At 42.3% G+C, this 26,241-nt stretch overlaps 1 protein-coding gene across 3 annotated transcripts in view; it reads right to left on the bottom strand.

The window, feature by feature from the left end:
* The window catches only part of TSC22D2 (TSC22 domain family member 2), a 70,744-nt gene extending 45,701 nt beyond the window's left edge, over positions 1–25,043 (bottom strand). Inside the window, exons 1-2 of one of the 3 annotated variants that reach the window (XR_016312079.1) lie at positions 22,891–25,043; positions 1,522–1,677 (exon numbers count right to left, since the gene is read on the bottom strand). Coding sequence is in view for 2 of the 3 variants with exons in the window: in XM_089672589.1 (XP_089528715.1) it covers positions 3,386–3,454; positions 22,891–24,587 (1,766 nt within the window). In the remaining variant the exon portion in view is untranslated. Of the gene's footprint in view, positions 1–1,521; positions 1,678–3,385; positions 3,455–22,890 lie in introns of all 3 variants that reach the window. The other 2 variants (XM_089672589.1, XM_089672590.1) reach the window with 2 other exon arrangements.
* Between the last annotated feature and the right edge of the window lie 1,198 nt (positions 25,044–26,241).

The following is a 26,241-nucleotide window of genomic DNA, read 5'->3' as shown; positions in this document are numbered from 1 at the left end:
GAGGTTATGATGATGGGTAAGGTCACCCAAGTAAATTATGCCATACTGCATTTTTTTATACATTATGAACTAGGATGGAAAAACATATCCTACACTAAAATAATTGCTCAATTAAATGCATAATAGTAGGTAAAATTGCTACAACAGCTTTTTTATTCTCCCAACTTTATATACTGTAAATTTAGCACCTTCAGCAGCCCTTTAAGCACCTATTACCCCAAAGTATCATCCTAATACAATGTACGCACATCCAGTACATTGAAAGGAAAAAAAACAAACAAAAAAAAACACCACAACAACCCATTAACGGTTTCATCATGATAGGATTTCCCTGTGACACAGAAAAGTAGCCAGTGTGGAACAGAATCTGATCACATGGGATCAATTTTTCTGTCATGTTTCAGCTATTACCCTACTTCAAGACGTTTAAAGTGTACGTAGCCTGTTAAGGAAACTTCAATGCTGGTGATTTTCTGCTTCGTATTTCATTTATACGGATGCTACTTCCATCAGGAAACATCTGGGCACTCTCATACAAAGAACATTAATACACTTGCTAAATAAATAGGGCCCTACTTGTTAACTCCTGCTGATCATCTGGTCTCAAACTCCAGGGATAAGTCACATAGCAACCTTAATGGCAAGGCTTAAAATAAAAGCTTCCAGAAGGAAACAAAGAATACTCAATCTTTCTCTATGATAAAAACTTCAATCTCATGCAGGGTACAAGTCATATGCGTCACTTAATACACAACCTACAAAATAAAACACATACATATATCTTAGTGTCACCAATACGTGAAATCAGTATCATTGCAGTATACAAGTTCATACATGCAAGATTAAAAAGGGAAGGGGGGGGGGAATCAAACAGGCCAAAATTATGCAACACACAACAGCCCATTCCAAAGAAGCACAGCCCACCTTTGTGTTGTGCACCACAAGATTAGTAAGGCATAATGATATTCAGAATGATAAATATATACACACACACGGACATGATTAAATAACACTTGCTACTAAGGAGGGGAAATGCAATGTGATTAGACGAAGGCATCCTATTAAATAAATGATTGATTAAAAAAAAAAATATATATATATATATATCATATCTTTAGAGCAGATCTTTTATAACATATGTAAACATGTACAGTTTCTTAATCAGACTCACTAGTGAAGCACATAATGAGTTGAAAAAGACTTGAATGAGGAAGGGGACATAGATCCTCACTACAGGATTGAGTTTTACACTTGGCTCTCTGCTTCCTGTCCAGTGGTAACTACACAGCCACTATTCCTAGAATTGGAACTGGGCAGTGATGAATTGCATCATTCACGTTGCAGTCACTGACATCAGAGGTACATGTATGCTCAGGGAGGAGGAGCTACATCTCTTGGCATTCTGAGTATAGTACAGCGTTCCACTGAGCAACACATGACTAAACAGAGAGCTTGGTTTCAAATCCTGTATTTCATGGTGCTTCACAGAGGACCTATTTCAGCAAGGGAAATTATTCTTACCTTTCACTTTTTCTGTTTGGGATATAGAATAAGGTGCTAAATCAGGCGATGTTCACAACCTTATTTCTCGTTTACGGTATCCCCTGCTCCCTTGACTGCTATAATCCAGTTCCAGGGTCTTCCAAAGCAAAATAGAAATACTGTAGATCTAAAAGACTAAAGAAAAAAGTTGTACACAATTAGATTTAAAAAGCTCCCTCGGCATGCATCAAGGATTTAGGAACTGAAGTTTCTGGAGAGGAGGCCAACACTGTGACTTCAGCTTGAATGCACCCAAAAGAGGTACATTCTCACCCTGGAAAAATGATGGTGAAAATGATCTAATTAACAGGCCTAACATACTTGAAAACAATACTGTGCGGGGCCAATAATTATTCAAATATCCTCACATTAGACAGCGGGTAATTGGGACACTTTTCAACCCCCCTAATTGTTCAAACTGGCATCTGCTAGCCACAATGCTTGCTAGCCTACCTCTAAAAACTTTAAAGCTAGTCAAAGGCCCAGTACAGGCAACTATTACTCATGTCTACCAGCACAAACAGGCCAAAATTAACTATGTTATTGTGTGTGAAGCTGCCCAGATACACACTGCTTCCAGGAATCAGCTGCTAGACCCCAAATTCTACATATTTTGTCCAACCATGTTGTAGGGGGAAACACATCTACCTGTACAGCAAACTGGTGACATGGTCAAAGAACATCCTTAGTGTTTACTGGCATCACAGAGGACTCCATTGCCTCCCAGTCAAATGAATGTCTGCGCTCAAACCCGAGTCTCAGGTAAAGTGAATAATCTTTTACTGTTGTGCCTTTAACACAACTGTGCTCAGAAAGTTGATGGTTGGGGACAAATAGTATGTGAAATTGCTTTTAGAATGAATAACGCACCTAATTAGCAAACCTTTTTCAGCAATTCTAAATAGGTTGTTAAGCCATAAATTTGCAGATGAACATCAAATGGCATAGCAGTACTGGCTAAATGTACATTAAAAGGGCCTCAGATTTGTCTGCTCTGAAATGTTCTGTTGCCATCCTACCAGAATGGACACAAAAAAGTCGAACATACAACAGTTTTTCAGACACATTTCAAGAGCTTCAAACCGCAACACCTTTATTAGTTGCAGTTACTGAGAAGAGGGGATATCAATGAAACTCTTATCAAGAGTTTTTCTGTGCAAAAGTCACTTAAAAAGTTTCCACATTATTCCTGAAAACAGCGCTTTTAATGCAGATTTTATAAGCATCTGTTGGTAAAATATAATTCTGCACTGCAATAAACAAAGTTCTATTTTGGGAACCTTTGTATTTATTGGTCTAGATTATGTCAGGCAAGCACTTAAAAAAAAATATGAAAAAAGGTAGGCATTTGGCAACTTCTTGCTAAGAGATTACAGGGCTCAAGGACGCATATATTGCTTAAAAAAGGGGGAAACCCATTCAAAAGGAACTTTTATTCTGAAAATCCATTTTAACTAGCCTAAAAAGTGTGAACTTTTCGTTTTTAGTAAAGGGGACCAAAATACATTTTTGGAATTCTAAAAGTAAAAAAAAATAAAAAAAAAAAAAAAAAAAAAAATGGAGCTACATCTTAAATACATAGGTGCACATATTTGGAAGACTAGAACTGGATTTGAGCATTGAAGGGAGCAAGAAAACCCTGAGGGATAAAAAAATTTTACTTAATTCTACATCCAAAATTTACATAAATTTCATCACAAGCTACCCACACCCAAATGAACACAGTGGTCTGCAAAAGCGGTTATCATTTAAAGAGCACCATTCCCATTTGGTTAATGCAAGAATCAAGCTCACTGCAAGCTGTCCATGCAAACTTCTGCATGTGGTCATTTTAATGTCATACCTATCACCCAGTTTCTTTGAACCCTGGAACTTCACTTGAAATGCTTCATAGAAAGCTGAGGAAGGATTCCTGTGAGACCCAAGAACCAAATGAAAAACATTTTAAAACATTTATGCTGTGTACAATGTGGATGTATAATATAATAATGCAAAACAGACAGCCCTATAAAACAAAGGCAATGAGCAAATCTTTTACTCAAAAATCTGAATGCTTGGGTTTACCGATATTTTTAGTCCATTGGTGGGGGGAAGAAGGGAAAAAAAAAAAAAAAAGTGTCAAAAGATTTAGGCCTCATTTTCAAGGGCTCTGTGGCCAGTATAGCATGAATGGGCCATCTGATGTGTCTGGAGCCACCTGACGCTGCATTGAAGCAGCCCATATTATCCTATGGAGAATGTGGCGGTATGGACAAAAACGCTCTTCCTAATTTGACAGGTATGCAGGAGTGGATGAGCTGCCCCAAATGCACACAGATTGTATAGGGAAAGGTTACCCTTTTGTGGAAGGTGGTGGGGGACTGAGGAGCCAGGAGAAAGAAAAAAAGGTGAAGGTCTGCTTGCAAATAAAGGAAGAAAGTAATGGGATTTGACAATCTGTATATCATAATTGCCATATCTTGTATGATCTTTTGCAATATAGAACTTTAAATGTTATGCGATTGTTAATTTTATATCTCATCCTAGATGTATAATATGTGTTACTATGGGCAATATGTACTTTGTGATTTTAAGATGGTGTGCTTTAATGGATTTGTAATATATATATATATATATATATATATATATATATATATATATATATATATATATATATATATATATATATATATATATATATATATATATATATATATATTTTTTTTTTTTTTTTTTTTTTAAACAAGATATTTGTTCTTGTCTAGTGGTCATCTACAAATTGCCATAACTTTCCTGCTTTATTTTTTGGTTATATTTTGCACTTTCGGATGTTGACCATTGGACAGGGATTCACATTCTATTTACATTCCCCACTTAGCCTTTGTAGTTACTAAAGATCTGATTTAAATGCATGAAAATGGCACAGATTTGCATGGGTGTCCCTTTATATGAATTTAACTGCAACAGTTAAAAAAAGACTGAGTGGCCTTATTTTGCCAAGCCCTGGAAATCTAGAATCAGTCTATTCTGAATTATTATACTGTATATTAAGAGCAGTGCACAAACAGCAGTTTACTACTGTGCGTATACCAAAGTATAATAAATCAACATTATAAAACTACAGGTAGGATTTAAGCCGGGTTCACACCGGAGCGCTGCAGTTTGGGCACAGTGCAATTTTATGCACATTTTACATATGGCTTTAGCTGCGCTTACATTGACATTTGGCATCTTCTGAAATCGCATCACAGATGCAGCACTTTGATGAGCTTTCATGTCTATTACAATGGCATGTGGTTGGGCAAACACAAGAACTTTGTATCCCAAGTGACTAGAATAACACGTGAAGGACACGTTGCGCACACATTAAAACTGAAATTACTGATCATGTGCATAAAGCTACGACTGGCTAATAAGCTGATGAATTTTAGATAAAATGGAAAATTTTAGTCTAAAGTTAAAACCCCTGCCAGCTTTAGTTATCTGTATACCATTAGGGGAATTTCCCTTTATTTCTTGTCCCAGAGACGCAACATGAAGTTAGAAATATGTGTGAGGGGAATTTCCCTCAGATAGCTATCCCTGCAACATGTCCAAACTGCAGATTTCCCCCTTGGTCTGGGCACAACTGAGATGTTTGACTTACTCTAAAATTCTTAGCGTGGAATACATGAAGGGACCCAGGCAGAAATCATTTTGGTACATTCAGTTATTGTGCCGCCTCCAGAAGACTGAACACTGGCAAATATAGCTGTAGAACAACTTGGTGTAAATCAACCTCCAGTCCATGGAGGTACAGGGTGACCCTGTCTTACTTGTCCATGATGCTGGACTACAAGTCCAGGCGTCAACTGTCATGATGGGAATACCCCCAAAAGGGGTCTTCAGTGATTGGGTTCCATAGCAAAGGACTACAGCCCTGGACCTATATAACACTCTGTGCCTAATGACACATTGCTCCAAGTGGTGCACACCCCATGCAGGATCCAGTGCCCGAAAAAACACTACAGGCCATCCCCACAGCGTGGGGCCTGGGTATGGCTCCCAAGGTTGCACCAGCTGAGATACAATGCTTCTGTGTAGGCATCAGAAGACATTGAGGGTTAAATTGGAAGATAAAAGAAAAAAAAAAAAATTTTCTGGAAGAGGTCCATCACCTACAGACATTATCAAAAACACCAAAGACTCATGCAGTGTGGTTGGGTTATAAGAGAAGCACCCCATAGGGATGTGTCCTCGTAAGCTTACATTTTCCCCTAATCACTTGAAGGTACAAACCTATAACCTATGGTGAATGAATATGCTGCCTGCGCCCTGTACAAAAAAAAAAAAAAAAACATGCTCTCTAGGAACGACAGTATACTTTTACAAGAAGTCAATTTCTGAGCCTTTAGAAATGTAAAGATAACCAACTCAGGCAGGCCCCTATTCATCAGGACCTGGGCTTCAACAGCCAGGCCAATAAAGCCAGTGTTCAAGAAGCAGAGAGGTAAACCAGTCCTTGGGCAAGAAGATCTAGATAATCAGGCATGGAAGGTGTTTCAGAGGAGGAAAGGCATTGATCCAAGCTGAATTGATCTCAGAGCATCCACAATGAAGGCTAGAGTACCCCTCCACCTGGAGACAAACCTGCCCAATTTGTTAAACCTGGAAGCCAGTAGGTCCATGTCTGCCCCTGAGACAGAGGTCTTAAAAACACCCCAGGATGAGGAGACCATTTTCCCCCAAGCTCAAAAGACTAGAAGTATTCCAGCAAATTTTCCATGCCTGGGAAGTGCATGGTAAAAAGAGCTAGGACAGAAGTTCTGGCCAAGCCATAATCTGACAGACTTCTTTAGAGCTGCAAGACATCTGCTCCTTCTCTAATGCTTTATGAAGGCCACTGCTGTGACATTTTCTGACTGGATCCTGATCAACTGGCCCTGTAGCAGACATTTGCATTGTTGAAGGGATAACCAAAATTATCCACCTATTATCCGCTTGTCTACAGGGGAACTTGTTGCACGTTAAAACCTGCATTTTCTGTAAGAAATTAACATTTTTTTAACAAATATATATTTTCTGAAAACAAAAGACCATGGAGAATGTCACAATCTATTATGGTCATACAATATCTGCAAAGCTATTTATGAATTGCATATTTGATATCCACAGGGTCTTTAAAACACAGGGATGACCTATGAAAAAAAGGTCAGAGCCTTGCGAAGGACAGGAAAGTCAGGTTCGAACAGGGATGGATTGCTTTGTTGAATTGGTTCCTTTTGGTGCAATAAAAAAAACAAAATTCCATAATCTGCTCATCTTGTTATGAGGGGATGTGTTTTCCCTGAGTTAGAGGATTCTGGAAAGAGCTGTAACTCAGCCAAGGGACAGGGTCCCTTAGGAGGTACACTTTAGGACACCCTAAAAATGGATAGTGGACTTTAAGCTGGCAAAGTCAGCAGGATGGCTGCCCTTGCGCTTATGATCTGCCAATACAGAATTTCCCACAAACACTGCTGAAGGAGGCAGGGTTAATGCAGTCTGACCAAAATACTGTACAGTAGCAGGGAGCTCAAGGTAAAAACATTCAGAAAATCCTAATAAACGTGGTAAGTGAGCACTATGAACAATGCGATATCAAATACGTCAGCGGCTATGCACCAAAAGGCACCATATAAGACCTTCAAGCAAAACAAAAGGAGGGGGTGTTAGCGCTGCACCCCTTCCTTTTATTTATTCAGAGAATCTTAGTGGAGAATCTGAGAAGTACTGCCAGATGTATTGGAACATCCCTTCAAATCATTGAATTCAGGTGTTCAAATCACCTCCATGGCCACAGTTGTATAAAATCAATAACACCAGATATGCAGACTGCTTCTACAAACATTTGTAAAAGAATGGGTCGCTCTCAGGAGCTCAGTGAATTCAAAAGTGGTACTGTGATAGGTTGTCACATGTGCAATAAGTCCATCTGGGAAATTTCCTTGCTACTAAATATTCCATGGTCAACTGTTGGTGGTATTATAACAAAGTGGAAGCAACAACTCAGCCAAAAAGGGGTAGACCACGTAAAATGAGAGTGGGGTCAGCGTGTGCTGAAGTGCACAGAAGTCACCAACTGTCTGCAGAGTCAATAGCTAAAAATGTTGTGTGCCCTTCAGATTAGCACAATACCAGTGTGTAGAGAGCTTCATGGAATGGGTTTCCATGGCTGAGCAGCTGCATCCAAGCCTTACATCACCAAGTGCAATGCAAAGCATCAGATGCAGTGGTGTAAAGCATGCACTGGACTCTAGAGAAGACGTGTGCTCTGGAGTGAAAAATTATGTTTCTCTGTCTGGCATTCCAATGGATGTGTCTGGGTTTGGTGGTTGCCAGGAGAACGGTACTTGCCTGCATTATGCTAAGTGTAAAGCTTGGTGGAGGGGGGATTATGGTGTGGGGTTGTTTTTTCAAGGGGTCAGCATACTAAGACATTTTGGACAATTTAATGCTCCCAACTTTGTGGGAACAGTTTGGGGATGGCCAATTCCTGTTCCAACATGACTGCACACCAGTGCTCAAAGCAAGGTCCATAAAAGACATGGTTGAGCGAGTTTGGAGTGCAGGGACTTGACTGGCCTCCTGACCTCAACCTGATAGAACACCTTTGGGATGAATTAGAGCGGAGACTGAGAGCCAGGCCGCCTTGTCCGACATCAGTGCCTGACCTCACAAATACGCTTCTGGAAGAACGGTCAAATATTCTCATAGACACACTCCTAAACCTTGCGTTTAGCTTTCCCAGAAGAGTTGAAACGGTTATGGCTGCAAATGGGTGGGCCAACTCAATATTGAACCCTATGGACTAAGACTAGGATGCCATTAAAGTCCATGTGCGTGTAAAGGCAGGCATCCCAATACTTTTGGCAATATAATGTACATTCATCTTCTCCTTCTGGGCTTACTCCCCAAAAGGAGTCTTGAACAGAGTTCCACCAGACAAGTGCACCACAGCCGTGGAACTGTACATTGCTGTGTGGTTAATGCTCCCACTACACACAAATGTCCACGAGAACACCCTAAGCATAGCTCAGTGACCACAGGATGCATTACAGGCCAGCACAAAATCTTCCTCACAGCAGGATCCAGGTACAGCTTTGGTGGCGATGCCAAGGACTAGCCAATCCAGAAGCTGCTAGGAGCCCTTCTATGTAGATATGTACCAGAAGAAAAGGATTCTTAATAAAAAGTAGAAAAGGGAGTGCTTCTTTCAGAGGAGAGATGTCAGTTATCCTAACACTAGCAAAAAAATAGAACAAGGTATGATGGAAAGCATTTTACTAGGCAGCCTTAAAGGATAACTTCACCTTTTCTCCACTCTAGGGAGGGAAAAAAAAAAAAAAGGGGGTCAGCTTGTACGGAGAACTTTTCTCCGTACTGCTGTCCAAGGAGGGGGGGGGGGTGGAACATGTAATATAGACCCAAAGGTGAACTCATCTTTTAAAACTTGTTTGCCGTGTTCAATATCCTAGAAGCTGCAGCATACACCAATGTACCATAATTACTTCATCCAGGGTCTGAAAGCACGATTAAGGAAAAGGTTTTGTGTACTGATATCCTTTACATAAGACCGTCGAAATTGGCCTACTCAGACGATTTCAAGATTGATACGCACCGAAAGACAGCTACATATAGCCCATATTTTCAGTTGACGCATATGTACACAGATGTAACTGGAAAAAGCCTGTAAAACTCAAAACATTCACCCGTGCCCTGAATGCTTCAGATTTCAGTTGACTTTGTAAGTTTCTAAGTGTTTGGCAGCAAATTTACAGGAAACTGTCAACCAAACCAGAGGCTCCTCCACACTTTCCTATACATAACAAGCAGACAGCATGGCACTTTGTTAAATCAATCTGCTCAGCATTTAACTAAAATGAGTATTTTGATGTCCATATCTGATAATGGTACAATTTATCAGCTTCAATTAACAGTGCACAATCAGGTCTTTAAGCAAATGAAGTAAGAGGCACCTAAATTCGAGGGGCTTACAGTTAGGTTTTCAGCTGGTTAACTGCTGTAGCTGACAGTTCACAATCATATCCATTCATTAGAGTTACTGGAATGCAGCCTGTGCAGTTCATACTGGTCAGCTATCTATGGAAAATGAGCTGTACTCTGTTCTTATTCCAACAGTCATATTCTACCTTGGTGCCAAACGCAGAGGACTTTTCAAGGAATTTTATGATACATGCTACCACCAAGTTCAAATACACTTTCACTAAATTATTTCTCCCTTTCCTCTGGTTGCAAGCATTACAATCTACAAAACACTGGCTAATGAACAAACCCTTTGGCCTTTATGTTACTCAGAATTAGGTTAGAGCGATTTGGTTACCTAGACACGTGTGTGAGTTTCACAAAATAAATGGTTTTACTGTAGTGAATCTAGGTAAATTACCCAGCAAGCAGAGCACACACCACATACCCTACCTTGACTACAGCCTCTGATGCATTTTACCCATGATGGGCTTAATCAGAGATCATCTCTACGATCAAGCCCATACAAAAGGAAAATGCATGGTATGTACGCGTGATGTACACACCTCTGCCAGAAAAGATGATTTACATGATGGATTCCCCAGAGTATGTCCATTTCTTCTGTGAACATTGTATGTAAAGTCAGGTCAAGTCCATTGTAGCCTAAAGTGCACATCTGCCCAGATTATGTGCATTACATATACCTAACAAGAAGTTAAAACTTTGAAGGGTAAGTTTACACAAGTTCCCCATGAACCACATTGTCTCTAATATATGAAAAAGCTGTGCTCCATTCTCCAAACAAATGCCCACCTCTTCAGCCACTGCCACCATTGTCCTTGCCAATCTGCCTTCACATATCAGGATGCAGTAAGCACAAGACACACTGCCCCCAAATTTCAGACAAGCACTCCAGACCTTCCTTCCCATTTGCACTAGCTACCCAACCATCTGTTATCGGAGGGTGGGGGGGGGGGGGAGGCATGGTTTGGATGTGTATAGGGTCACTAACTCTTGCAGCACCAGGAAAGCCCCTCTGCAAGGAAAAGTAGGTTATCCTCAGAGTTTAGCTTTAAAGAGTAACTCCACTTTTGTTAAAATCTCTGAATGACTGATGTTCATTGCGAGGAATTAAAATCTTTGTTTCCAATTCCTACCGGTTTCTGCACTGGAGGAAAAAAAAAACAAACATAAGTTCCACTATGCCATTTGGATACCGATTCTGAATGGGAGACTTTGATTCATTATATTCAGCTGGTGCGACACTGCAGCATCTGCATGTCATCCCTTTAGAAGTGATTAACCATTAAGGGAGAATCTCACCAAAACGAAAATTTGTATTGCACAGGATGCCTAAAATGACTTTAGTGTACATTTTTGGGAAAGGGAAAATCAGTGAGCCAAATCACACAAGTAGGCATTCTGTACACCAACATAGAAAACCTCCAGGTTGCTATATTGCATTGACTTTTACAGAGAATTACCACTGCAGATTTTAACTGAAGCAGAGTTACCATGTAAGCCCTTGCCCTGCAGGAAAAGAGCCAGGTCACAGTTTCTCCCTATATCTATGCTTCATGCACAAAGATATTAACCAGGTCAGATCTTTGGACATACGACCAATGAATGCCACAAGGTGTGTTGGCACGTTTTCTGAAATAGAGCTGCATTCAAAAGGTAGGGGTGCGTGGGTGTGTGAACCCCCAAAACATTACATTTTTAAAAGCAAAAGCCCTAAAGAACAAAACTGGTGGGTTTCGCAATTTTTTTTTACTTTTATGTTACATGGTATTTGCGCAGCGAATTTTCAAACAATTTTTAGGGGAAAAAAATGCCGTTTTTGATTTTAATGCAAAAAAAAAAACAAAAAACAAAAAGAAAAACCACATAACCCAATTTTTTGTAGAATATATGTGACGCTAAGTAAATAAGATACCAAACCCGTCATGCTTTAAAATTGCGTATGCCTGTGCAACGGCATCAATGTAAATGTTACTATCCACAAGCGATGATTTAAGAGCTAATTCACACATGTGTGGTGTGGATTGAAGCTCAGGTTAATGGCTAATTGATATAGAAGATATTCACCAGTTCATGTCAGGTTTACATCAGGTTCAGGACAGGGTTAGCTCAGAATTTTATCCTGTTCACGCATATGCAGTTTAGAAACGGTTCCCACAGAAGTCAATAGCCTGTAACCTGCACGTGAACTGGACTGCACTGCTCAGAAATTGCACAGGACTCTTAAAACTGCACTGAATCCGCACCACCAGTGCACTGGACATATGTGAACAGGCACCATAGGAAGTAACCTTTTTCATGTCATGCGGATTGGATGCATCTCAAACCACATCCAATCTGCATATATGTGAACCCGCACTAAAAAGAAAAAAAAAAAAAAACAAACTTTACAGGTTACCACTTGAGGAGCTACAGAGGCCTGGTGCTGGAAATATTGGCCACGATCTGACGTTGGTGGCAATCTCTCACGTGTGGGACAATAGCTGCTTGCGTGTGCACAGGACCAACGAGTGCGTTCTATTTGCTTTCACTTTTTTTTTTTTTTTTAAATCACATTTATTGCTGTCACAAGGAGTCTAAACAACCCATGTGATAGCAATAGGCATGTGACAGGCACTCTTTATCTCAGAGCAAACCAGAAATGATGTAAGGTCATCGCTTCCTATACTATAGGGTTACTATATCAGAGCCGAACAAAGCCGATCTGGTCTTTGTTTGGCTCTGTGATCAGCCAGCAGAAGCGCCAGCTGGTTGATCGGGACTCCCAATAGGATAGGAGATCCCAGTAAAGCCGTGGAAGGTGGGGTTCTGGGTGGGGAGTTAACCACTTGCTGACCACAGATAGCTGAATAATGGCTTCACTACGGCCGGCCAGTTCTGAGAGGACATCCTCCTAGAACACACCCTACTGCGCGACCCGAGGGTTGCGCACCTGGCAATCTCTGTGATCGGTGTCCTACGGGCACAGCTGATCACGTGATGTGGTAAAAGACCAATCACAGCGGCCTTTTACCACGTGATCAGCCGTGTCCAATGACACAGCAGCAAGTGTTCATGCATTAAAAAATGCCTGTGTGTATAAGTGGGAGCTACAGTGAACGTCGGCTGGAACCGAACAGAATCAGCAAGGGAGAATGTCACCAGCACACTGAGGATCACCAATATGGGGCCAAAAGTTTTAATCAACGATCACATAGTTACAGCAAGGCAACGTTTCGGAGTCTCGTAGGACCTTTCATCAGGCATGTGACGGCCACATTCCTGATGAAGGGGTCCTGCAAGACTCTGAAACGTTGCCTTGCTGTAACTATGTGATCGTTCATTAAAACTTTTGGACCCATATTGGGGATCTTCGGTGTGCTGGTGACATTCTCCCCTTCAATGACACAGCAGATCACCGGTAAATGCAGTTGCCGGTTATCGGCTGCACTTTCCTCACACTGTCACAGATAACCGGCAATTATCAGAGAAAGTTATCAACACCGATCATCAGGGCACTAATGATCAGTGCCCAGCAGTGCCACCCACCAGTGCCCATCACTGTTGCATATCAGTGCCCACCAGTGCTGCCCATCAATGCTGCCTCATCAACGCACATCAGTAAAGGAAAAAAAATTACCTGCTTGCAAAACTTTAGAATAGAATCAAAAGAAACTTTCAAAATGTTTGCTTTTTTTTTTTGTTTATAGCACAAAAAAACCCCAAAAAAACAAAAAACATATGGGTACAGTATTGCATGACTGCGCAATTGTCAAAGTGCGACAGCACTGAAATCTGAAAATTGGCCTGGGCAGGAAGGAGGTATAAGTTCCCAGTAGGCAAGTGGCTAAACGCCCCCACACACTGATTGTAACAGCAATCGTCCCAGTGTAACGGCTCAAACTTTAGCGACATTAGGGTACGCCGCTGGAGCTCAAGTGGTAAAAACAAATCCTGGCTTTAAAAGCAGTATTATTCTGCCTGCCATAAGCTGCCCATACCCTCTAATTTTGGACAATTCCTGGTTATATCAGCTGACATTTGCTTAATGGGTAGCCCCATCAGCTCCCTCCCGCCTGACAACCTTTGACTGAAAAAAAGTTGAACCCAGGTGGAAAACTGCTGGCTACACAGAGGATGCACCCAATCAGATACAGACACTGTTCTAGTATTCTAATAGCCAATTCAATTGAGATATTGGGGTAAAAATTAGGAGGTTATCAGTATATGGCTTCAAATCATTGCCCTTCATAATTATCATAAGCAAAACAGATCAATTATCACCTCTGTAAAAGCACATTTACTGAACAAACAACATATCTTTACATAAAAGGCTTACATTATAAAACAGTTTAATAAAAAAAAAAAAAAAATGAAGGAAGAGGGGGATTATCTTTCAAAAACTTTAAAGCAGCAGAGAAACATGCAAAACATTTTATGGAGCGGCCTCCATTCTCCTCATTCATTTGTACAGGGTCACAAAAGTAAACTGATGCAGGAGAACACATTTGCAGCAGTCTATGTACTCTTCTGGAAGGTTAAGAGGTGCCCAAATACAGGATCCTACATTACACAGCATACCATCACTCTGCTGGGTCAAAGCAATGATCCTTTTCCCACCCACTCTATAATGACAGCATTGTCTCAAAACCAACCAATAGAGATGAATTCAGCACCAGAGAGGATGTAAAACTTGCAGAGGAAATGAAACGACAGCATAGAAATTTAAAATCACAAATGCTTTCTCATGTATCACTGCCAGTATCGCTGATAATCCTCCATGCTTTACTGTGTAAGCAAACTTTTTGCTCTGTTAATCTTTTTGTAGGGATTCCTTCCCACTGTTAACTGTAATGTTTACCATTACTGCATTGTTTTGATAATCTGCAGCAGGAAAAGATGTTATGTTTAGAAATTTACGTTAGATCAAATATTGATAACCAGTGTTAATGTTTGGCAACTGAAAACTTTACATATATAAAACGTGCCAGAGCAAAAAGGAAAAAAAAAAGTGAACTTTACAAATACCAAGGATACAACTATGGACACAAAAATAAATGTTCTGCAAATCAAAGCATTACAATTTGTATAAAAACAAAGAAATAGACAATAGCAAATAAACTAAAAATAAAAGCAGGACACAAGACAAACTGTTCCCAGTCTAGTGGGGACAAGAGATGCTCACAGAAGTGATATTTTTTAGTTGTTAATCTCTGCACTCTAGGCATAAAAATAAGACGCACATAAAATGTAAGCATGAATTACTATTAACACATATGCAAAGGCAACACTTTTTTTTCACATTAAAGTGGTTGTAAAGCCTAAAGGGGTTTTTTTTTTCTTTCATTCTATGCATAGAGGTAAAAAAAAATATTCAGTATGCAGCTCTCCCCTCAGCCCCCTAATAGTTACCCAATCCAATCACAGCCAGTGAGGAGAGAGCAGGGATGAGTCACATTCTGTGTGTTTCATGGAGCAAGCATGCACGAGTGTCCCCAGAGCAAGCGCGGGGGGGAGCTTGGAGCGCTAGCAGGGGACCCAATAAGAGGAGGATCAGGGCTGCTCTGTGCAAAACCATTGCACAGAGCAGCAAGTATAACATGTTTGTTCTTTACAAAGAAAAATCATTTAATAATCACTTTAAAGCTAAACTCCGGTCACATAAAATTTCAAAGTAACCACAAAGGCAATAAATGTACTTTGTGAGCACCGCATCCTAGATGACACTACCTTATAGAAGTAGAAGCGACATCACTGAGCTGCACATAGCCTGTGCAGAGCTGTGGGAGGGGCTTAGCAGATCCACCAGCTTCTGTGCACTTGCTCCAGATATGAGGGGAAAGCTCTATGGATTTCTATCATCCAATCACGTGCAAGCAAAAATTGTGGTTTTTTTTTTCCTTGCATGTGATTCTTTGCAAAGTAAAAAAACTTTACCTCATTTACTAAGCTCTGAAGCATCTGCACAGTATATTTGCCATTAGTAAATCAACCCCAGAGAAAAAAAAAAAAAATACACATGCCTCTTATTTATGTTAAGGTGTGAATGGGGCTTATACAGTATATGTTTGCAATGCCATTCATCCTTTCATTCATGCACACAAGAGGTTTTAAAAAAAACTTTTCTTGGCAGCAACGTTTTGACAGGAAAAAAAAGCCCGACACCTGTAAAAGTGTCTAAGCGCTTTTACAAGCGTATAGGTGCATTTACAGGCATCAAGCGCTTGGCCTTTAATTATTTAACTGGCAAGAATAATAATCTATTCTAACCATTCAAATGAACACTTAAGTGCCATATGCACCTAGTAATAACGTGCGTTTACACAAGTCATGTGTTTTTCTGCAAAACCGCTGCTGATCCTGGATGCACTGGCCCTGGGTTTTTTTTTTCCTACTGGAAAACGCCCCTGCCACTAAAAGCTTTTAAAAGTCTATACGTGCATGGACACATACGATAACATGGAGGCGCTTGGAAGCATTATTAAAAAAAAAAAAAAAAAAAAACGCCTGATGCCCCTAAAATTGGCTGCACAAACACCATGAGGCCTATGCAGTCTGCTTTTGATCAGTTTCTGCATTGCTTTTGCACACACTTTTATGCATGTTGCAGTTTTTATAGTGGTGCCCCGAAATCAAAAATTCAGGATGCATTTATCCAAAAACCGAAATGAACAGGTTTTGTCTTTAAATTATATATATATATATATATATATATATATATATATATATATATATATATATATATATAAAAAATATTCAACTTTTTCATGAATATCACGAATTTAAATGATTATAAATTTATTTTAAGCCAATAGGCAGCTTTCATATTGAGCAGTTTTTGCAGTGCTTTTCATTGAAAAAGACAAATTCAATGTATGTATTCACACTGGCCCCTTGAAACACACCTCCCTACTGAGGCCTGGTTCACACCAATGCATTTTTTTTTAGGGCTTTTTGCAGAAACACACAACAGTCCATTTAATAGGGTCTCCTATGGGACACGTTCACATGTTTTTTTAAAGCGTTTTTGGAAAGGGTCAAAAACCTTTTTTTTTTTTTTTTTTTTAACTTTAAAAAGCAGAAAATGCATGTAGTAGTTTTGGCTTGTTACACGTTTTGCTTTTTTTATTCTGCCCAACAACAAGTTGGCCAAAAAAAAAAAAACATCCCCCATCAGCGCTCATGGCTCCTCCTACCCCCCCATCCCGAGCGTCCCCCTGTTGCTCTAGGGGCTACTAAGTCACTTTTGTGTATCCACAAGACTCACAGAGCGCAGCTCAGCCCAGCCTCCCACTGCTGTCTCTAAGCCAATGCGTTTTGATAGCCTCGACTCTCGTGAACACTGCTAGATCGAAAACAGGCTAAAATGAGTATAGGGGAGGGTTGGAGGGGAAGTCGCACTTGTGAGATTTTTAACCTTCATGCATTGAATGCATGACTGTTAAAAAAAACCAAAAAAAAAAAACAACCTTCTGCTTTTACAACCACTTTAAAGCGATAGAGCCTTCGTCAGACTCTTCAGCATTAGACAAGTTTGGGATTGTCAGATGCGTGTGTCCTGTTGCATGCTGTGGTTTCATCCTCTGATCCCTCTGTTACTGCTGTATCCTAAGGGTTGAAAGGTGGAAACACAAGTGATGTAGGGTACAAGCCTCTGGCACTTCTTCAGTGGGAGCAAAGGTAGGAGTCACAGCCTCCAGAATGGTAACTAATGACTAATTTTACAGAGAACGGTTTTTTTTTTCCCACAGAGATGTGCCTCGTGCTGCATCAAAAAATGAAATGCATTTTAAAAAAATGCATACAGTACTCTTTTAGCGCACCATGCACACACACCACCGCAATGATGTGGTATGAATCAGGGACACAGGAGACAAGGCAGTTTACCTTGTTATGTGGTTGAACTGCACTGAAATAACCACCCAGTGCAGTACCACCGCATCTGGTGTGAATGAAGCCTTACACTTGTGCCTTGCAGTAAATGTACAGTAACATGGATATATATACCTGTTACAATGCACTGCCAGATTCTAAATTGGATTCCAACACCCATACAGCATTAAAAAAAAAATGTATATAATAGCAAAATGATAATAGTACTACAACCCCCACTATATCACACCACAACACAATATTTTGTATTGTGGTGAGAAATCTTGTGAGAAAGTGAAGCAAAGGTTTGTTTCTTTTTGCATAGCAAAGCCATTTACATTTTTTAGGTTACCAAAACACAATGTGCTTCTATGCATACAAATGCAAGCATTAATACATTTAAAAAAAAGGAATGAACGGGCCTGAAGACATAATGGCAGTGAAGAAAAATAGGCAAACATTTTTATTTTCAGGCTTATACTGGGCAGTGACTTTTTTTTAAACAAGCAAGAGGAGAGCTATGTCATATTTGAAGGCACAGGAAGAGTCAGAAATGTGTACCTGCATTCTTGTTTCATGTCATATGCTTGAAGTATTTAAAGAGACACAATTAAACCATTCATTTCAATAAAAATATTCCAATAAGATTATATGTGCATTTAACAATACTTTTGTATGTTATTTGGCTATAAAATCCTTACTTCTTAGGTACACATCCAAAAAGCCCTAAGACTGCAGCAGGGCACTGCCATCTTGGGATGTGATGTAAGCAGACTCACAGTCAGTCACTCAAGAAACACTATAATATGGCCCTACTCTCCTCGCTGGCAGCTACATATAAATTTAGGCATGGAGGTAAAAGGAGGAGTTGGTAGAGTTGTACAAGAACAGAATAATTAGACATTTTAATAACAGGGAGAGTACTATAACATGCAAGGAGTGAGGGGGATGTGCAATGGAATTGATGAGCAAATTTAAAAGTTTTAAAATAAGGGCAAGGAAAAAGCATTGCAAGTATACCTAAAGGCAACATTTTTTTTTTAGTTTTGGATAGAGTGCAGAGACATTAGAACCCCTGTATTTTTATTTCCATCTGCGTCCCTGTTAGGAAGATTAACCCTCTCTATTTTTCCTGTTTACCATTTTCATTGAAAAGTAAGAAAAATCGCCCATTTTGGGTTGTCCCCAGAAAAGTAATAGAGGGGGAAATCTTCCAATGGGGACACTAGTTCTGGTAACCTGGGGGTTCCCAAGGAATTCCCTCCCACTTCCAGTTGGGCTATGGGACAAGGGAAGGGAAATCTCCACAATGGGAGACAGATGGCGAGGGAAAAAAAAAAACTGACAGGGGCTATAAACCCTCATTTCCTCTATCCAAAATGAATGGAGAAAAAAAAAATATAAAGAGCTTTGCCAATAGTTCCACTTTGAAAATACTTGCCTTTTCTCTACTCTACCAGCAATTTTAAATAAGCTGGTGACAGGGTCTCTTCATGTACAAAGATCAGCGTGACAACTTGGTAATTAACATTTTCAAAAGCAGGTCAGAAATTGCTGCCCCACACTCCTACTTTGTGAAGTTTCCAAGACAGCAATAAGGACCATATTTCACTTCTACAGCATTAAAAGTGTTACTAAACCCACAACAGTAAATTCAGTCTGTATGTGCAGTAAAGCATGCTTGTTATGCTCACTGTGAAGCCTGAGGGGTTAATCCTCTGCACTGTTTAAAATGCTGTATGATCTTGACCTTCTCTGATCCTCTCCATCTTCCAGTGTCTCCCTTTGATCTCCTGATAAGACATATCATTTGGCGAGACTCTGCACTTGCTCAGTTTAGTGTTTATAGCTAGTTTTTTTTTCTTGGGAGAGTGCATGTGATCAGCACAAGGCCAATCAGCAGTGTCCAGGCAGAGGGTCGGGGGGTTTGCATCCTCCTAGAGCAGAAAGAAAATTCCTACAACCTTTAACCAGTGCTCAGCTGGACACTGATAGAAGTCACAAGACTGCTCTAACTGCTGATAAGAAAAAGTATTTAGCAGCTTATATTTACTAAAATAATTGCAATTCCATGTAGTGTGTATTGTGGGAGACCAGATAGAGTGAATGTAGGGTCCTGGGTTTAGTAACACTTTAACTGGCTTCTATTTATTTCATCAAGCAAAGGATAATTACAATTTATGGTGCCAAAAATCTATTCTTGTAGGTTAAAACACAACTCTAGCCATGAACAGCTCATCTGTCAATTCCTGGGAATGTAGCTGTAAAGCATCAATCTTTAATATATGTTCTAAACATGCCAAGATGGGCCATTAAAAAAGGACACTTGTAATTACGTACAGCAATTAAAGTATAACCTGTTTACATGTTTGTGTCCAATTATAAATCAGGATATTGTAAATGCTTTGTTTTATTCCTTTACTGATGAAAGAAAGCTGCCTATAAGTGCACCATCCTAATAACTCAGATTCCAGACCTCAGGTTGTAGTCCAACCAGTTCCAAATACTTCTGAAAAACTACAAAACAAACTACATATAATTACGTTATTCATTCACCCACAGAATATAGGTTCTGATAAGTCATACATTAATTGATAAGAAGTACTCAACTTATAACAGCCAACCAAGAGGCATTTTTTTTTAAATTAGCACAAAAGGTTAAACAAAAAGAGCATTTCCTACTATAAACAATCGGCTCTTTATTCATTTTTTTTTGCAAAAATGTACCTCATTGGTTATTGAGGGTGACACCAACCCTTTCTTTCTGAGTCTTCTAAATTCAATTTCCTCCGCAGCAATTAGCTAATACATTTTGTGCTACTAATAAGAAAAAAATCTAAATAGAAGGTTCCATGGAAACGCCTAGCAGTTCAAAAAAGCCTCAAAGTAAAGCCCTGTACTGTGAAGGCACATAGGCACATGCACTGATGGAATTCATCTTATTTCTGCAGCCAGGAGTCACAGGTGTCTGCATACAGCCACTGTGACAGATGCCACAACTATATGAACATCTGAGCGAGCATACATACATAAATACAGAGAGATGAGCTGCCTCATCCACACTGTCCAGAGTCCAAGACTACTCATACCTCCCTGTATGCATGCCACTGCCCAGATGTGCGTACAGCTGTGGCATCTGTCAGCCTGTCATGGATTTGTGCAGGCTGCAACTGTACGCAAACACCAGCGACTACCAGGTGCAGAAATGCAATGAATTCTGTCAGTGTATGGCTCTCTGTATAAATGAGCCAGAACTTTCAGGTCAAGTGACTGCATAGAAAAACGTGAAAAAAAAGATAAATATTATGATGTATGCAGGGCAATGGGGAGGCAACATTTTAAAGAAGGTTTATTGTTGAGACAAACAGAAAACATGAAAGTATGGTTTTGAACAACACACGTTTTACACCAATGCTAATGTAAAATGGAATGTGCTACATATAGTATGTAACTGTAGAAAAATGTGAACTTTACATTACATGTCCAGAGTCCACTGCAAAGAGCAGAGATAAAATCAGGCCCTCTGTACAGGTAACAGCAACCCTCACAAGAGATGTTATTTTGCATTAATTAGGATTATGTACATGCTCAAAAGGAATCAATCCATTCAACAGATTTGGAGGAGATGGCACGTAAAAAAAAAAAACATTATAGTACCTGAAGCTTTGTTTCTCATCAATCCCTTTAGTGAAACAAAATTTATTTCTGAAAGTCTTCCTGTGCAATATATGTTGCATATGTACAAATGCACTACTCAGTAGCATTACGAGAAAGGAGTTTTTTTTTTTTATCATCGGTTATAAATTTAGTCACCAAGTTTTTATGTCTCAGGCACACCTCCTTTATTAATGAGCACAACTGTCATGTGAGACCAGCTGCTCTGCAACAGTCTTACAGATACACAGTGTGACAATAACAGACACAAAAATGGCATGTGGCGTTTTCTTCAAACAGACTAGCACACAAAATAAACACACCAGTGTTCACTGTAGCATTGTTCAAGTTCATCTAACTAGAAACATACACTATGATCATTATGTATACACAATGTAAAAGGAATGGTCATTCCTGGTGAGAGTGCATTGCTCACACAGGATGAGGTGTTAGATTGTCTGTTAAAGTGGTAGTAAAAAGTTCTTTGACTTACTTACAAGTAAGCTTATAATAAAGTTTACCTGTAGGTAAAATTAATATCTCCACTGTTTAGGAGGTATTCCAGAGAGCAGCAGCTGGAGACATCACCGATGCAAGCGCTCTGAGGAACAGCGTACCCGTGCCATACCTTCAGAGCTGTGTGCCATGCGCAGGAGTCACGTTATCACGGCTCGGACAGACCCCGCGAACCCAGAAGAAAGGCCAGGTGAAAATGGAAACCCTGTCAACGGTGACAGCGCACCGCAGGCGGGCTTAGTTTTAAGGTATTTCTTAATGTGCTAGCATGCAATGCACACAAGCACATTGGGACATTAACTTGCAGGGGGAAATCGTGTTTTTTTTTTTTTTTACTCCCCCAAGAGACTTTACTATAGCTTTAAGGGAAACGCATCGAATTAATTCTAGTCACTAAAGCCAGTCATACATGGATCAAAATTTGACCGATTCAGCAGGGCCTGTCAGACAAATGCCTCTTGATCAGTGCCACAGGCTAAAGCTAGGCAGCGCTGATCAGTGTGGGAGGTCTCCCTGCTGTCAGAACACAATAGCTCAACTGGAGAATTTCCCCATCCATCTCAATTGTGTGGATGGGGGAATCAAGTCCATTTTTGTTCAACCCACTGGTTGAACAAAAAAAAAAAAAAAAAAAAAAAAAAAAAAAAAAAAAAAAAAGAGACACCTTACAGATCGCCATACTAAGACATCTGAAGTTAGCGCGGCAATCTGTCCGCTGAGCTATCGTGTTCTGACATGGGCTGTCAGCGCTGGTCAGATGCTGGTTTTCCAGCATGCCCATTCGACAGAAGCTGGTCAGGAGATCAGTTTCTGTTGGACAAGAAACGTACACACCTTTTTTCAGCCCATGTATACCCAGCCTAATTCTGACTTTTTTTTTAACACCTCAAGAGAACCCCTGCCAAAAAAAACACATTGGGGAGTTAGAGAAAATGCCTCTTATACTGGTGTCAGTGAAGAATGCCACATTTACAGACAGCTAAAAATATCACTGGTATCAAGCCGCTGGCCCCAGATCTATACAGGCATGGTCAGATGGGAGATCAATCAGCCATAGCTCAAGGAAGCTCCAACAACCTCTGGAGGAACTCCACTTGGAATGGCTGCACTATGCTATACTTTCTTGTCTTCAATATTATATTCTACAATGACCTGGATAAGGTGGAATTTCTCTACCTCCGCATGAATTGCAGAAATTCAGATTTCAACACTTTACAAACCTGTCATTCAAGTGTGTCATTCCCTGGTACATAAACAAACTGCCAAGTTCCTGGAAACAGAATTGCATTTACAGTGTTAAGACAAATATGAAACACTTCATACCTGTCATCCTCACCATCAACAGGAATAGGTAAACCAAAAACGGGTAAATGAAGAGGGTTTGTTAGAGTGTCCGTGATAGGAACCTTCACAAAAGACTTCTCAGAAATCAGGGGCATTGACGGCTGAGGTAGAGGTTCCGATTTTCTTCGGTCATCAATCTGACCAGCCAACGGCTGAGTCTGAAACTGACTAATGTTTGACTGTGGCAGACTTGTATTTACATTTGCTGTACCTTGCACTGGTGGAAGCCCAACTGTTGGTATTAGGCTGTTACTCCTACTGACAGACGTATGGCTACTCAAGGGGGACTGTACAAAAGTAGCAGGAGCAATTGGCATAGTAACAGGAATAGCAGACACACTAGGCACACTACTTGATAGTCCAGAAACCCCTGTACTAGGCACAGCCACGGGGACGTTCTGCACTCCAGGGGTCATGGCATGGTGGCTGCCCAATATGCTAGTCCCACTCACTTGCTGTTGACTTATAGATTTCTGTTGCACTGCACCAATGGAGGACACGGTTGCCTGCGCCACACCTCCTCCTGCTTGTTGCATATGAACCGGATGGGTCTGGGGAGTCTGCCCAAGCCCTGATCCTTGGCTGGCCGTGTCACTAGATTTAGAATGAAGGCCCAGAAGCGGCGCTCCAGCGGCTGGCAACTGCTGGCCCGGAAGACTGGATGGAGCCCCAGTACCTGCAATCAGGGACGTTGCAGCTTTTTGGGTTGTTCCTTGCGACTGAAGAACTGTTCGGTGTTGGGCGTACTCGGCTTGACCGGAGGCCAACGCGTGCCCTGGTTGGGACTGGGAGTAAGTGAACGGCTGGGACTGACTGACGGATGTGCTGGTCTGCTGAGTTAGGGAGACGTTCTGGGGGGCACCTGGGACAAGGTTTGGTAGGTAGGTCTGGCCTGGTGGTGGCACCATCACCGCAGCAGGATGCATGGGCTGAGCGGCACCCTGGGCCACCACTCCACCACCTAAGGGCTGAGCAGCACCCTGGGCCACCACCCCAGCACCCATGGGTGGCTGCCCGATGACAAACTGCTGGGAGGGCTGGGTGATGAGTGAGCTGGTGTCAGCTATAGAGTCATGTGCGGGGTGTACGGAGGACGACACTGACACCACCACCACCGAGCCGCCAACCGTGGCCCCCAGGCCGCTGTCTCTGTCCGGAGCAGAGTGATCATAGGTGCCCCCGGTGTGGCGGATGGTGTCCCCCCCGCTCCGGGAGATTAAAGTGCTGCCGTCCGAGTCCTTGTCGTAGTACTCCGTGCACGTCCAGCGCCCCCTCCGGTACGGCTCCCCGGAGCTGTGGTCGAGTTTGATGACCCGGAAACGGGAGCTGCAAGCCTGAGAGGTGAGCGGGGGGGCCGGAGCGGGCTGAGCCGTCGGAGGAAGGGGGGCCCCCCGGAGGAGCGCCTCGTGCGGCACGTTGGGTGACATGGTCCCGGGGGTTTCGGCCTCCCCCACGTTGTTGAGGGTCTCCTCGGACGAGCTCCTCTCCACCACCTCCTCAGGCCCGTAGTCGGTGGTCCGGGACACGTCGAAGATCTCGGAGGAGACGTCCTCGGTGCGGGACTCGTCAGGGTCGTCCAGGCTCTCGGTGTCCTCGGTGATGCTGCTGGCGGCCTGGGCCGTGGTGACGCTGGTGATCTGGAAGCAGCTCTTCTTCTTAGCCGGCATCTTGGACATGGTGCGGAGAAGGGGGGCCGGGCCCACACACGTTCCCCCTCCCCGGGGAGGACGACACACGGACGAGCTGACCGCTGCTGCTTCCTCTAGCGCAGGCCTAACATCCCGGCTCTGGCGGGGAACCGCGCTCCGCTGCAGGCCTCAGAGGCCCCGGCCTCCTCCTGTCAACACGGTCCGGGGATGCTGAGGAGAACAGGCCGCTTGTCACCCAGAAGGCGCCGCCGGCTCCAGCCTAGGCGGAGAGGGTGGAGGAGGAGAGGAGGCCGCGGCTCTCCCCTACCTGGACTCCACAGCGGCTGACATGTCAGGAATAGGATGTGGCCGGGCACTCTGCTCTCAGAGGAAGTGAGAGACGCTGAGCAGGCTGGAAACTACAAGGAGGAGAACGGCTGTTACTGACGACCGGCTCCGCCCCCTGCTTCTCCGACTCTGAAATTCAAAACCCCCCTCTACACCTCCCCTCCTCAAAATGGCCGCCAGGGGCACTGTGAGGAAAGACTATCGGAGGGGCGGGGCCGCCTTGAGGGACGGCCGGCTTCTATTGGGAGACGTCAAGCAGCCAGGCGTGTTCTGGAGTGATGTAGAGGAGGGGCCACTCCCCTGGGACGTGGTGGAAGGGGGTGGAGAGGGGCGTGGCGCTTGTGGTACATCCCGGGGCGCCTGGTGCCTGTGGTGTCTGTTGTAGTGTTGCATGGTGGGCATTACCCCCGCAGTGCCAGTACACTTAGATCGGCTCAGGAGTACTGAGAATTGAGAATCACTTCAACATACTGACAGATACGTGGCCTGGCAATGCTAGCCGTTACTTGGCTGCCTACAGCACTTTGTGTACGTCGGAGCGCGTGTGCAGATCAGGAGTTCCCACAGAACTCGAAGAATGATTGATCGGGTATAGAAGCAGCCAGGCAAAGAGCATTTCAAATGGAGGCCAGCAATGTCTTCCCTGTACAGCTTGTTAATGGGTTTTGTGTTCCAAATAGTTGTCCACGTTGTGATGTAGATGTGTGCTCACACTTTGCTGCTACATATAGACCCTTAAAGCACAACTCCACCCAAAAGGGGAAGTTCCATTTATCTGCATCCAACCCCCTCCGATGCCACATATGGCTGCTTTTGACAGGTACCCATTCCAATGTCTAGATCAGATCGCTAGGGTGATCTTAGCTGGAAGTTTGCCCCCCCCTCCCAGAAGACTGTGTCCCACTCAAAGTGCAGCCATCTTCGCACATGCGCAGTAGAAAACTAGCTGTGAACAGGGGCGGACTGACCATTTGGAAACTCGGGCACTGCCCGAGGGCCCGGGGTCAGTAGGGGGCCCCATGAGATGCCCCTGGTTCCTTTTTCATAGGCTTTTTTGAGTTTGGGCAAGGACACAGGGGCCCCATGATCCCCTATTGCCCGGGGGCCCCATGAGTTGTCAGTCCGCCCCTGGCTGTGAAGTCACCAGGCTTCACTTCCAGTTTCCCTTACTGAAGATGTGGGCACCTGCACCCAAAGGTGATTGAAAATCGGCTCAGGAGAGGACATCGTTGGATCCCTGGACTGGTCAGTCCCCTTATATTAAGTCCTCATGCACACCAGACATTTTTACAGCTGCTATTTCTGGGTTTTTTTCTACAGCCAGTAAACTCCCCAGCATGTTATCCTATATGTC

This window comes from Staurois parvus, unplaced genomic scaffold (assembly GCF_062004578.1).
Source record: "Staurois parvus isolate SC_StPar_1 unplaced genomic scaffold, SC_StPar_1.0 ptg000131l, whole genome shotgun sequence".
NCBI lineage: Eukaryota > Metazoa > Chordata > Amphibia > Anura > Ranidae > Staurois > Staurois parvus.
The sequence above is the reverse complement of the archived record's forward strand: the minus strand, read 5'-3'. Positions and strand labels throughout refer to the sequence as shown.